This window comes from Stegostoma tigrinum, chromosome 31, assembly GCF_030684315.1.
Source record: "Stegostoma tigrinum isolate sSteTig4 chromosome 31, sSteTig4.hap1, whole genome shotgun sequence".
NCBI lineage: Eukaryota > Metazoa > Chordata > Chondrichthyes > Orectolobiformes > Stegostomatidae > Stegostoma > Stegostoma tigrinum.
In genome coordinates, this window is record NC_081384.1 from 6,115,812 (window position 1) to 6,129,908 (window position 14,097).

The following is a 14,097-nucleotide window of genomic DNA, read 5'->3' on the forward strand; positions in this document are numbered from 1 at the left end:
GGAGGTACAAGAACAGGCAGAACATAGCACCAGGGGAAAGGAGTGGCCATTCAGCCAGAAATCTGAGGGTCTTTATATTTCTGAGGCAGAAGTAGATACTGAAGGAACTGCCTGGGACCAATGTGGCCACTTTCTCTCCATTTGCAGAATGATTGTCAAGACGAATCATGTGATCAGCCACATATTTAACAATGAGCCAATCGGGAAGAGGGATTTGGTGATGCTTAGATTCATTCATACAGACGTATCAATGAGAGATCATCACAAAACTCCATCGTTCCTTCACTGTTTTTGTCACAGGAGGACTGAAGTGGATTTATAGATAGGAAATAGTTGAATATTTACTCACTTCCAGTGCCTGAGCTCCCGTTTATTGATTCGGATTTATCGCTGTGAGAGAAAAAATAATAAATTTAAAAAAACAGCCATTAAAGTCTGAAGCCAGCTCTGTGAAATGGAATTGAACACAAAATCTCCTGTCAATGTTGAACAACTACAACACTTTGTTAATTGTCTGCCCAAGGAACTTCACAAATATTATCAAACAAAACTTAACAATTACTGCATTTGGGTTCTGCCCATCCTCCCCATTGCTAAAGATCTGCAATAGCTTTCCACCTTCACAACAATTTGACCTCTGGTCTCACCCAAACATATCTCTGTCCAATCAAACCAAATCAAAATTGTAAAATCCTCCATCCATCAAGTCATCCCCAAGACTGTGGTTTTCTGGATAAAGGAGTCCCAGGCTGTTTTCATCTTTCTAACAGCTAGGACCTCTCAGTTCTGGTATCTAATTCTCCTATGGGATGGTTTACTATATTTAAGACTGCTGAAAAAAAGAGAGAGAGAGGTTGGCAAAGCTTTTCATCTTGCACTCATCAGGTCACATTTTCAAGAATGCCGAGCCTCAAAGTGAACAATAGTTTATATCGCAACAGAACAGGGTGCTGGTTGATTGGCAAGTGGCACAAAGCTCCAATGGGATGTCTCTCTTTTCCATCAATACTCAAGCTCTGTGCTAGCAAATCACTATTTAGATTTAAGATGCTCTATAAATGTACATTGTTGTTTTGCAGGTACAAGGGAGTATTTTTACAGAGCAAGAAAAGAAAAGTTCGGGGCTCTTTACCTGGCAGGTTCCCCTTCATTCCCTCGTAAAAGTGCATTTTGTACCAATCCTGTCAAACTGGCTATCTGCTTCTCCATGGCTTCCATCCGTTCTCTGTGTCGAGAAATGAAGGCAATAACATGCAGTCAACATCATCACGTGTAATATTTATGGCCAGAATGAAAGTAACTGGGGAATTCCCTCATGTCAATGACTGGGATTGAGTTTACCCATAAACTGTATCCAGTTACAATTCTCCACTCACTGTACTTTGTTGGAGAAGTTATTCGGTTTTTACCAGGGTGACTTTGCTGTAGGACCTCTCTGCCGTAAGTCATTAAGAGTCTTCTTTCAGAGAGACTGTATTCTGTGGTGCAAGATTTTGTTTGCTGGCTAATTAGATTCAGTTTGTAGTAAAATATAATATTTTCAGTAAATCCCGTCTTGCCTCCAAGTCAAATTCCTTGTGTGTAATTTGAATACTCTGATACCTGTTTATGTGGACTGTGGTCAGCTCTAGCCCCTTCTGTTGTGTTTTTAACACACGCTTTTATAGATTTTTGGTCGCACTTCAGCCCCACACTTGACCAGCCAGTGCAGACAGGGGTCAGGCAAATTGGAATACCTCCACATGGGTCTGCCCCTGGGCCTGAGCAAGATGCCCATGAACAAGACCAGGCATGGGCTGTGGAGGGTATTTCCACACCCAAAGGCCTGCTGCTCTTCAGTGATAATGTCTGCCCATGGTCCCTGTGGAGGGAGAATGGTGATACACTTCAGGGTTTCTGCAATCATGGGGGGTTGGCACGTATCACCTGAAAAACACCACTTTTATTTGAATTTGTAAATCGCCTTTTTGATTCAATTTTTGTTACAGTGCTGTTTGGCACCGATTTGCTCTAATTTTGTTTGATTTGTTTAATTTAATAGAGACTGAGGTAAAGTGAGACTGGCAGGGCAAAGGGAAAGGCATTGGCTGCGCTTTTTCTAAGGAAAGGTATTCTGGCATTGAGGCAGTCCAGAGAAAATTCAGAGAGGTGTCATGAACATTGAGTTCTCCCGAGTCAAGGTGGGCTATTCTGCTAACACACTGGGCAGGGCATTGGTGGGAATATCATGGTATGGCATAAGGTTCAGAAATCACTAAGACTCGAGGGGTCCAGAGATAACATGAACTCTAAGATGTCTGTAGCAACAACCAGGGCAGGACCATTTATTCAATGCCACTGGAAGAAGATATATTCATCAGCGTTATGTCATTTGCCATCTTTATGCATTGTTCAGAGTCTTTAGTTGGTTTTACTTATAAATAGCTGTTTCAATTCGCTTCCCTGAATATCATGATATGACTTACTTTTATGCATAAGTTGAGGGGTCAGCTGTGGATCAGTTTGTGGCACTCACTTCTGAATCATATGGTTCTACACCAGGGCTTAACCACAAAAATTAAGGCTGACGCTCCAGTACTGAGGGGGTGCAGCATTGTCAGAGGTTCAGTATTGCAGGCGACATGTTAAACTGAGGTCCCATCATTAAATTGATATAAAAGATCTTGTGTGACGATTCTGAAGAAGAGTGTATGAGTTGTCCCTGACATGGTAATTACAAAAATGATCAAATCACTATATTAAGGAGCTTGTTGTGACCAAATTGGGTGCTGAGTTTCCTACATTGCAACCATGACTACACTTCATTATCTGTTCACTAAACATGATATCAACGTTAATCTTTCCCTGCACACTCAGTTTTTGATTCAGCCCATCGAGCCACCACCATTTCTCTGCAGCGTCCCACCCAGACCCAGAAACCCGACCTGATCCCTGGTAACCCCGCATTTCCAATCCACCTAGCCTGCACATCTTTGGACTGTGGGGGGAAACCGGAGCACCCGGAGGAAACCCACGCAGACACGGAGTTAACGTGCAAACTCCACACAGACAGTCGCCTGAGGCTGGATTCAAACCCGGGTCCGTGGTGCTGTGAGGCAGCAGTACAACCCCTTTTGAGAAGTTTGACCACCTTCGAGGTATGCTGGTTCAGCAAGTGGGCAATCATCTGGTTTCAAAATCCATTAGGTTCTTGAAATGAAACACATTACCAGCAGTGATACAAGGAATAGACAGTCCTGAGAACAAGTTACAAAAATCTGGGGGATATGAAAAATCCAAATAAATCTCTTCATCACTAATGGGGAACCATCAACTAACTCAAAATGGGAGGGGGACAGAAATAATCACTTGAAAATATTTTACAAACTGAACCATGTTAAGAAACCAGAGAAAAATGTACTTATTTTCTAAATCAATCTATTCAGAGATGTATTACTCATCTCTGGAGCTGCTGGGACTTGAAGTAGGGTTTCCTGGCTCAGAGTATGAAAAATTAGCACTCCTGAAGCACAGGCTCCTACAGAAAAATTGAAAAATGCAATATCTAACGCGGGTGGGAATGATAATGACATAGAAGGCTCTGCATAAGGGAAGAATATACACACAATTAGAGACAGAGAAAGTTCGGCTTCATCTTTGCACAGATTAATTTGGGAGCAGGACAGATCTGTTCTTTGCACTGTTGCTGAGCTGTGTTTTAATCCAGGAATCCAGTCAGTCTTGCAGTCAGAAACTGTACTTTTGCTGAACAGCATACCCTGAAAATTAAAGATGGACTAACTGCTCAAAGACTGGGCAGGAAGAAAAAGAATTGAATTCATACTCCATTAAAAAGATGTCAAGCTGGATGAACACAGCAGCCCAAGCAGCATCAGTGGATCAGGAAAGCTGACATTTCGGGCCTAGATGCTTCTTCAGAATTTCCGAACAAGGGTCTAGGCCTGAGACGTCAGCTTTCCTGCTCCACTGATGCTGCTTGGCCCGCTGTGTTCATCCAGCTCTACACCCTGTTATCTCGGATTCTCCCAGCATCTGCAGTTCCTACTATCTCTGCACTCATACTGCGTTTACGATAAAAAGATTGGGCAAGATAGTATATGGGACCGGGCGAAACTGAATGTAGTACAGGCAGTGAGAAAGACAGATCACATGAGAGAATAATTGAATGAATGACAGAGAGATTAACAAGAGATGGGGAGAGACAGAGATTGAAAAGGAGATACACAACGTGAGGCAGAGATTAAGTGAGACAGAAAACCAAAGTCTGGAAGAGTGATTGAGTGAAGAACAGATTGAGGGGGAGGAACAGAGATACGGAAAATGAGAAATTGAATGAGACAAGACAGGCAGAGTGAGAGAGCAATGGAGTAAGACAGAAAGAGAAACAGAGGTTAAGTAGGAGACAGGATGGGTGAGAGAGGTGCAGGGTCTCAATGCAGACACACGGAATTGAGAGATCAGTCAGTGGGAGTGAAACATGAGTGAATGAGACAGACAGAAATTACATAGAGAAGAAACACAGACAGGCTGAGGAAGAGAGGGAGAGAATGATGTAGACACAGCGAGGCTGTGGATTGCTCAAGTGTATCTCTGTTACAGGTGAATATTGGATAAGAGAACCGGCATGACTCCGTGGTTAGCACTGCTACCTCACAGTATCAGGGGCCTGGGTTCGATTCTAGCCTCAGGCAACTGTCTGTGTGGAGTTTGCCCTGTATCTGTGCGCTCCAGTTTCCTCCCACAGCCCAAAGATGTGCAGGTTACGAGCACTGGCTGTGCCAAATTGCCCATAGTGTCCAGGCATTCTTAGTGCAAGAGAGGCTCAACTAAATAAACAAACAACACCAATCTGCTTGATTGCTGGAAATGTCAGCTCTCAGGACATTACTATTACAGCCTTTGAGAACACTAATAATCCTGAAATACAGATATCAGCACAAAGCAAGAAGCTGTCCTCAACTCCAGCCTATCACTAGTCATCAGTAATGGAAATTAATGCTGCTGCACTCATTTCTCCAACTGAATCAAAAGTTCCGACTCTCTATTCTGATGGTGATTAATCTGAAGCCGCACATGATTAAGGACATGTTTCATGTTTCCAACCCTGTGATCTTATCCCTCCCCTGCTCTCATGAGAAACTTGATGGTGCAAATGGGTGTAATCAAAGGGGAGAGAGGGAAGATGAAAAGGCAGGCCATTCAAATAACCCAGTACCCACTTCTTTAAAGTGAAATGACCTGGGACTATTAGTCACACCAATCCTTTAAACACCTTATACATCAATGGGTAGCTGTCAATGCTTAATAGACAATCAGTAGAGCGGCACCAAAACATACTCCTTGGGCACATTTGGAGCCTGTTAATGTTTTGGTAAAAATCAAGAAAATTCAGCAAATTTTCTCTCACATAAGCACGGGAAGGTTGCACCAGCCATAGAGTCTGCAGCAACAGCTCACCACCCGATTCCCCAAATCTTTCTCACTGTTCACAAGGCTTGGGTCAGGAGTGTATGAGAAAACACACCACCATTCAAGAAGCTTTGTACCAGTCAGGACAAAGCAACCCACATGATTGGCACCCCTACTATGCTTCAGCACCAGTGCACCATTCCAACAGAGTGTAACAACTGGAAGACAAACTACGATGATGTGTTACAAATTTTTTGAACACCTCCCCACCTCTACCATTCAGAAGGACAAGGGCAGCAGATACATGGGAGAACAAGCACAGCATGTTCCCATCCAAGTCACACACCATCCTGACTTAGACATCTATCAAAATACCCTCATTGTGATTGGATCAAAATCCTGGAACTCCCTCCCTAACAGCACATACGCTGCAGAGAATGCAGGGGCTTGAAAAGGCAACTCAGCACCAGCTGCGAATGGTGATGGAGACCCCCCAGTTGGAGTGGTGTGTGCCTGAATGCATCATGTAGATGTTACTCACTGTCAAGAGTAATGGTCACTTTATTACCTCCTGCCAAGCCACACATTACACAATGTATCACTATCAGTTACACAGAACATGACAGGATTGGAAACTAATGATCTCCAGTTGGCCACAATAGACCGAACTAGTTGACCACAACTAAACTTTGAAAACAGGTTCAGGTAGCAGCATTGAACAAAAGTTGACTGTCACTTTACCTTGTTTCTGGGTCATTAACAGCCAATGGGGAGCTGTACCCAGATGCTGGCCTCTCACTTGCCCCTGTCCTTTCGCTGGGCCCTGGAAGAGCTTCTGTGGTGGCAGCGGAATTGACATTCCTGGGCTTTGTCACTGTGCTCTCCATCACGACGGCAGATCCCGGCTCCTTGCGGAACGATTGCCGCACCGGGGAGGACCTGCTGGGCGGCCCCGAGTATGGGCTGTGTGGGGTCTGGCCCTGCTGGATGTCGCCCATTTTCTGAGGGGATGAAGGGGGCATGCGGTAGCCCAGACCCGCGCCATAACCATCGCTGTAGATCTGGGCGCTCGGTTTGTAAAAAGCGTCCTCGAGGTCAGACTGCAGCCCAGTGGCTGAGTAAGTGCTGAGCGATCTCATGGAGCCTCGGCGGTAAAGACCTCCCGGGAAAGAGAAAGGGTCCTGCATTCCCGCCAGAGACTGCGTGGATGCGATGCTGAGGCGCCCGTCTGCCATCATGGCGTACGGCTCGGCATACAAGCCCTCGTTCTTCATCAGAACCACGTTCTTGTTGCTCATGTCTTCGTCTGGCTTCACATCTCTCCGCTCCAAGATGGCACTCGGGCTGGGTGAGATGGGCTGTGATGGCGGCATGCCGCCCAGGCGCTCGGGATGGTGCACCGGGCTCCCGGTGTAGGACGGTGGACGGCCGCCACTGTACGACATCCGGGAGCGGGAAGGGGATGAGGATGGTAGCCCCGGGCCTGGGGAACCTGGTACCAGGTGCGGAGAACTAGCAGCCACGCTGCTCAGGCGACGGGAAGGAGAAGATTCCCTCGATGTATAAACCATCTCCCTCTGTTTAATGGGGGGGAAGAGGAGGAGGGGGCCGGTGGTGGTTGGTGGTGGGTGGGGGGGGGAGAGGGGGGGTTGGTAGGGGGGAAACCAAACAATTATTACAACAGGCCCAACAGAAAAGTCAGTTTTCTGACTCTGAAACAGAGACAGTCCAAAATATTCAGATGAGGACGGACAAGGAAGACCATTTGTTCGTCATCTCCACCCACTCTGCAAGTTACCACACGATAGCTGCCTGATATACCCTTCAAGGGGAAATGGTGGTAATGTGAAAGGATTAATAACCTCCATAGTCCTGGCCTAATGTTCATTGCAGCTGGTGAAATTTGTATTCAATAAAAGTTTGGCCCGGTCAGTAAGTGAGGAGTTGCCAAAGGAAATGATGGAGATGGGCACAATTAAAAACACTTCAAGACATTTAGACGAGTACATGGATAGGAAAGGTTTAGATGGATATGGGCCAAACACAGCACATTCAGTTTAGGAAATCTGGTCAGCATGGATGGATTGGGCTCAAGGGCCTGTTTCTGTGCTGTACAGCTCCATAATGATGACCACATAACCATTGATAATTGTTGTAAAAACCTATCTGGTTCACTACTGCCTTGAAGTGAGGAAATATGCCATCCTTATCTCGTCTCCCCCACATGACCCAAGAGCCACAGCAATATAGTTATCTCCTAAATGCCCTCTGGGCAATTAAGGATGAACAATAAATGCTGCCTAGCCAGTGGCACTCTCATCCCGTGCAATTTTTTTTTAACGTCTAGGGAACTTTTGACTCCACTGTACTCGCTGAAAGTCCATTCGAGGCAGTGAAGAATCTGATTTGTTAAAGAACTTTCTGGCACTTGTCTGAATTACATTGACTAGTTTGACCCTTTGCACCCTCCCCACCCTGCTCCGACAATCGGAATGTTTCCGACGTTATCTTCCAGCACCCCCAGAACTCATCAAGATCACCTCCAGTCGATGTTGGAAAGCGCATTCTCTTCAATCTGGACTTGACTGTGCCATGATTAATAGTCTATGCTTCTGGATCACTAGATTACTAAACCTGGGCTGTGGATCACTGGTTTATTAATCTGGGATTCCAGTCCATGAGATCGTTTGTAGGACTCTCTGGATCACTGGATTATTAAACTGGGACAGGGGATCACTGGATTAAAATCTGAGTCTCTGGATCACCAATCCACTAAAATAAACAGTTGCCCACCAAGTGGCTCATGTAAAGGTGAAGACAACACAGTGTGGAGCTGGAGGCACAGAGGAGCAAGGAAGCTGACGTTCTGGTCCCAACCCGAATTGTCAACATGCTCCTCTGATCCTGCCTGGCCTGCTGTGTTCCTCCTACTCCACACGGTGTTATCACTGACTCCAGCAACGGCAGTTCTTGCTGTCTCATGCAAAGGCAAAGATTCCTTTCAGATGTAATAAACTTAGTGTATTCCATGGGAGAAAGGAACGAGGGAAATGAGCGATAGAAAATGGAAGACATCTAGCATCATTCCTGAGTCGGATTTACTTGCAGTAAAATCAGTTTCAATATGCCAGAAACTGTTTCCTTACTAAACAGGCTTACTGCACTGATTATCATTCTTCAGTAATTATCAGCACTTCCATATGCAAATAGTAACCTTTGCTGTCAGATCCCTCAGATGTAGATGTGGCTCTCAATGACAATGAGATGAAGTGTTGCTGTAGGATGGCAGTGAATGGGACATCATTAGTATTCACTTCTGAAGCATCTCGTTAGTAATCAACTTTTACTCATTAACTTGTTTTCCTGCCTTTTGACAGCATCAATCTCCCTTGTCACATCGTTTTACTACATCTTGAAGTATAACCTGTTTTCATTCATGATGGTATTCAAGTTTTTTGTTAGGTACATGACTGGGTGATGGAGATAGAAATCCAGGGGTGGTTAAAAAAGACACTCCATTGTTGGGATAGAAGAGTGAGAATGCTTTAAGACAGGATTCAGTCAACAAAATGACCATTATCCCCTTTCTTATACACTTCTGTAAGACATTACCTGAGGTTTGAAAAGAAAGAATTTACAATGTCTTACTCTCAGATCTCCATTGGCGATATGGGAAGCATGGGAAGGATATGGTGCATAGACAGGATCTTTCCTGAAAATTTTTATTATACTTCGTTCTTTGATATCCCTGAAAGAAAAGAAAACTGTGGTGAGATATTAGAGGTGATATTCCTGACAGTTGTTTATATTGACCTGAAACTGACGAGCCCCAGCATCAGAATGGTTAGGCAATTATTTCTGAGCTTACAAGATGTGGATTCTGAATGCTTCGAAGAGGTTGAGGAAGTTCAGTGTTTACAGGTGTGAGGCTGGAAAAGCACAGCAGGTCAGACAGTATCCAAGGAGCAGGAAAGATAACATTTCAGGCCAAAACCCTTTGTCATGACTGGGGGAGGTGGAGGAAGCCCGTAAATAAATCAAACAATCCTTCCAGATCCAGCCTAGAGATTCACCTGCATTTCATCCAACCTGATCTACCATATCCGTCACTCCCAATGTGGTCCCCTGTATATTGGGGAGACCAAACACAGACTTGGGGACCGGTTCACAGAGCATAAGACCATAAGACATAGGAATGGAAGTAAGGCCATTCGGCCCATCAAGTCCACTCCGCCATTTAAATCATGGCTGATGGGCATTTCAACTCCACTTTCCTGCACTCTCCCCACAGCCCTTGATTCCTTGTAAGATCAAGAGTTTGTCGATCTCTGCCTTGAAGGCATCTTACGTCCCGAACATCTGAACTCTGCATGCACCAACAAACCTGACCCTCCGGTTGCCATCCACTTTAACTCCCCCGGTAACATGTCCATCCTCGGCCTCCTCCACTGTCAGACTGAGGCCAAACGTAAACCGGAAGAACAACAACTCATATTTCACCTTGGGAGCTTACAGCCCAACGGCCTCAATATTGAGCTCACCAGCTTCAAAATCTCTCCACCCCCAGCCTTATCCCATGTCCAGCCCTCCCCCTCCTGACCTAACCTAACCTGTCCATCTTCCCATGGACCAATCACAATAACCCCCTTTCTGCATTCACATATCACCATCTCTCCCACCTCCACCTCTGTTTATTTCTGGGGCTCTCCCCCCCAGGTCCTGAGAGGGTTTTAGCCTGAAACATTGACTTTCCTGTTCCTCAGATACTGTCTGACCTGCTGTGCTTTTCCAGCCTCACACCTGTAGATGCTGGCTTCCAGCATCTGCAGTCCTTATTGTCTCCAAGGTGAGGAAGTTCAGTGATGGGAACACAACTGTGTTCCTCCTAGAGTTATTACTGAATGCATCAAAGTGTTTAAATCTACATTGCTTAAATCTGAGATTTGGTGCCAGCGGACAAGGTGTCAGATCTAGTCCAAACAAAGTAAGGTTTGATATAGGTATTTCACTGGAACCCCAAAACATGGTCTTCCCCTGTCCTGTCTCCATTCTCTCCTCCATAGCTACTTGCTCATTGAGACATCTAATGGTTTACATAGAACAGTACAGCACAGTACAGACTCTTCGGCCCATGATGTTGTGCCAACCTATTATCCTACTAAGATTAATCTACCTTGCATACCCTACATTTTACTATCCTCCATGTGCCTATCCAAGAGTTGTTTAAATGTCTGTAAAGTTTGTGACTCCACTACCATTGCGGGCAGTACATTCCACACGCTCACCACTCTCTGTGTGAAGAACCTACCTCTGACATCTCCCCCATACCTTCCTCCAATCGCCTTAAAATTATGATCCATCGTAACAGTTTAGCCTTGCCTTGCCACATCTTTCTTAAAAATCACTAACATCAGAAAATGACCTTACAACCCACCACACCTGTATCAGCTCTTAAAAAAAAACATCCATCCCAACCCCAGTCCTGCAAATCTTGGCTCTGTAGATATTTGTCCAATTTTCTTTTGAAAAATCACCATCCATGCTCTTTATGACAGTGTACCAGTAAATGCATGTTCTCAGCTCATCGCTCCCAGCCTCATAGTCTTGCATTTCTTCGTCAGTTGCTTATAGGAAGCTTTCCATTTTCAATTTCAATGAGAATATAACTAGAGCAAAGAATGTGGTGATTTCCCATTGCCTTAATGTGTACCTAAAGGAAACATAAATCCTCTTTCTAAAGGATCTTGCACCTATAAGCAGCTGATTTCAAATTCTACCTCTTTCCAGCATTACCAGCGAAAAGGTGCTGGTTCTGTCTTTGGTCGTGATTCTAGCCTTAAGCGTAGGGCCCTTACCTGGTTCTGGGCATCTCACACAATCTCACACCAACTGTCCTGGCAGGTCTCAAATGATTCTGCTTTCCTGTCTATTGTTTCAAAGTTGTGTAGAACAGTCATGAATTGGAAGGCTGGAAGTTAGAACTTGTTAGCAAAAATGATAGTGGGGAAAAGCTGTGCATTGTCCCTTTAAAAGATGGTGTTTCTTTTTCTGGGCTTAGAGATTTTTAAAAATGTATGTCTACGAGCAGCAGCTGATCGGTGCCAGTACAGAAAGTACCCCAAATTTTTTTTTAAATGTTGAAAGGACAAGCAGCACTTTTTGTTTTTACTGTGACAACAGTTTTGAATTTTAAGCAATCGATTTGTACCAGGCCGTAAGCTACCAAAAACTAATTGAATTTAAAACAGATGGTTTTGGCAACCTGAAACTAATCATATTATAGGAAATTGATGTGTCATTGGTGAGTATATAAAAGCAAGGGCATTTGGAAAATTGTAGAGAGCCAACTGTCATCTGAGGGGAGAGCAAACCCACCATCTGACAAATAAGCCCCAAACTCTCACAAGAAATTGCTAAGCTGTCTGAGAAAGCACCAGCTTATCGATAAAAGATATCACAGCATTTTTAGCTAACAGTCTTCACAGAGAAAACATCCCTGACAGTAGAATCAGTGGCAGAATGACATTTGTAATGTGAGAATGACAGAAAGAAGGCTGGAGAAAGCAAAGGATTCTACATGTCTGTGCGAACATGAAGAGATTAAATTTTAATCTATTGTTGTTTTATTAATTGCATTTATCTAAGTGGGACTTGTCTTTAGTTGAACAGTGTCCCAGTTTAATTTAGTTCAGTTAGGGAATAATTTGTAGTCTAATGGGGATTTATTTGCTTTGTTAGTAATTCTGTTCATTTGTTCATTGTTAGGGTTAAATAAATAAATTGATTCTTATTCTATATAAAGTGGATCAGGGACTTTCTTGCTTTTAACCAATGTATTAACAGATTACGAGGGGAAAAGTCAGTTTCTCTGGGTGTTTCAGGGTAATTATTAGAAGGGAACCTCTACTCCTGTCATAACAGATTGGGGCTTGAGTTTCGGTTTAATTATCAGAGGGGCCATTCCTTCTCTGTAACACTGTTCAGGCAGTGTTTTCAGACCAAAACAATTCACCACATTTAAAAAAAAAGTTCCACAGGGAAGGAAATCTGCCGTGTTTACCTGATCTAGACTACACATGATTCCAGGACTGTAGCAATATTGTTGACTCATAAAAGCCTTGCAAACCACTCAGTTAAAGGACAGCTGAGATTGGGTAACAAATGCTAACATTATCAGCGATGTCCACATTCTGTGGGAAAAAATGTTAATAACTGTTCTTTTCACAATTATGTTTAATCTTTACTCTCTAGTCACCGAACCTTTCACCAGTGAAAAGTGTTTCCACAATTTACAAGTGAAACAATATTAAATTGCATTTTTCATTTTTCTCTAGTCGATGGAAGAAGTTCCAGTTTCTTCATTGTTCACACATAGTGGGTTCCTGCATCCCTGGTACCTGGCTCAATGCTGATGTATCCTGGGAAGTTTTACCAACGTTAAAATGCTAAATCTAAATTAATGGAGTTATATAACTGCAAGAGTACTGTTGTTGTCCCATAATGATGAGACATACTCAAGTTAGCAACATTTACCTAGTGAGTGTGCTTTCACTCCATTCCCAACATTATTGTTTTATTGGACGCTCAGCCTCAGTGACTTAAACATTACTCACAGCAGCTGTGAGTAAATATCAACTGTGATAGAGTTAGTGTTAGGGTTCAGTCACTGGGTTGACCTGAACACAGGTCAGATGTGCTACTATGGAACAGGTTGGACCTTTATCTTTTACAAATTACTAGGCCTGTGATAAATTTCTCAAGCCGTCAGTCAAAGACACTACTTTGAGGTCAGGAGGCTGGAAGAAAACAGCAGGCCAGTCAGCATCTGGAGGAAAGGAGCAGTCAACGTTTCGGCATAACTCTTCTTCAGGACTGGATGTGGGGTAAGGAGCAGCTGCAGATAAAGACTGGGTGGGCGGAATGGTAGCAGAATGGTGGTGACACCATGGTAGTGAAGAAGGGCAATACCCAAAACGTTGACTTCACCTTTTCTCCAGACGCTGCCTGGCCTGCTGTGTTCTTCCAGCCTCCTGTTTGACTCCCTTGGATTCCAGCATCTGCAGCTGTTTTTGTCTCTACACTTCTTTGAAAGAACTGGCTCTTTGTACCTTACATCTTCCAGTTCATAAAAGACATTTCTCGTCTCATCCTTGATGAGGATTGCAGTGTTTGGTGACTTCAGCATTCCCATTGTGAGTTTCTGAGGGAACATATGAACAATCAGAGCATGCAGGGTGTCCAGGCTGCCGATTTCGTGTGTGACGTGGACACGTCTGGTTTCATCACCAAACTGCAAGAACAGCACCCCTGTTGGATGAGAAAACATTGATATCAGTCAGGAACATATCCTTTACATAACCACAGTAATAAATCACACTCCGATGACAGGTTCTGCTTTGGGCATCAGTATACTTTTTACTGATAGTCTTCTCTCTTCGCTCCCCTCTGAAGATGCTGATTCCTGCTGGATATGCTGCCTTGTGTTTCACCACACAACTCACTGGTGACTTCATTTCATGTAGGAAGTGAGACAGGGCATGCTGATACATTACTGGGAATTAAAGTCTAACTGACTCTGCCCTTACCTAATATTGGGCCCCTCTTGACTTGTGAATCCATACAGTTTGGATGTAGTCCATTTGGCCCATCAAGTCCACACCAACCCTCCAAGGAGCATCCCACCCAAAC

At 44.1% G+C, this 14,097-nt stretch overlaps 1 protein-coding gene across 6 annotated transcripts in view; it reads right to left on the reverse strand.

Moving 5' to 3' along the window:
• Positions 1-14,097, reverse strand: part of srcin1a (SRC kinase signaling inhibitor 1a) — a 498,739-nt gene that overhangs the window by 51,743 nt on the left and 432,899 nt on the right. For all 6 annotated transcript variants that reach the window (XM_059638686.1, XM_048560697.2, XM_048560696.2 and 3 more), the window contains 5 exons: positions 13,518-13,716; positions 9,058-9,157; positions 6,151-6,986; positions 1,133-1,225; positions 350-390 (listed from right to left, as the gene is read on the reverse strand). In XM_059638686.1, coding sequence (XP_059494669.1) covers positions 350-390; positions 1,133-1,225; positions 6,151-6,986; positions 9,058-9,157; positions 13,518-13,716 — 1,269 coding nt within the window. The remainder of the gene's footprint in view (positions 1-349; positions 391-1,132; positions 1,226-6,150; positions 6,987-9,057; positions 9,158-13,517; positions 13,717-14,097) is intronic.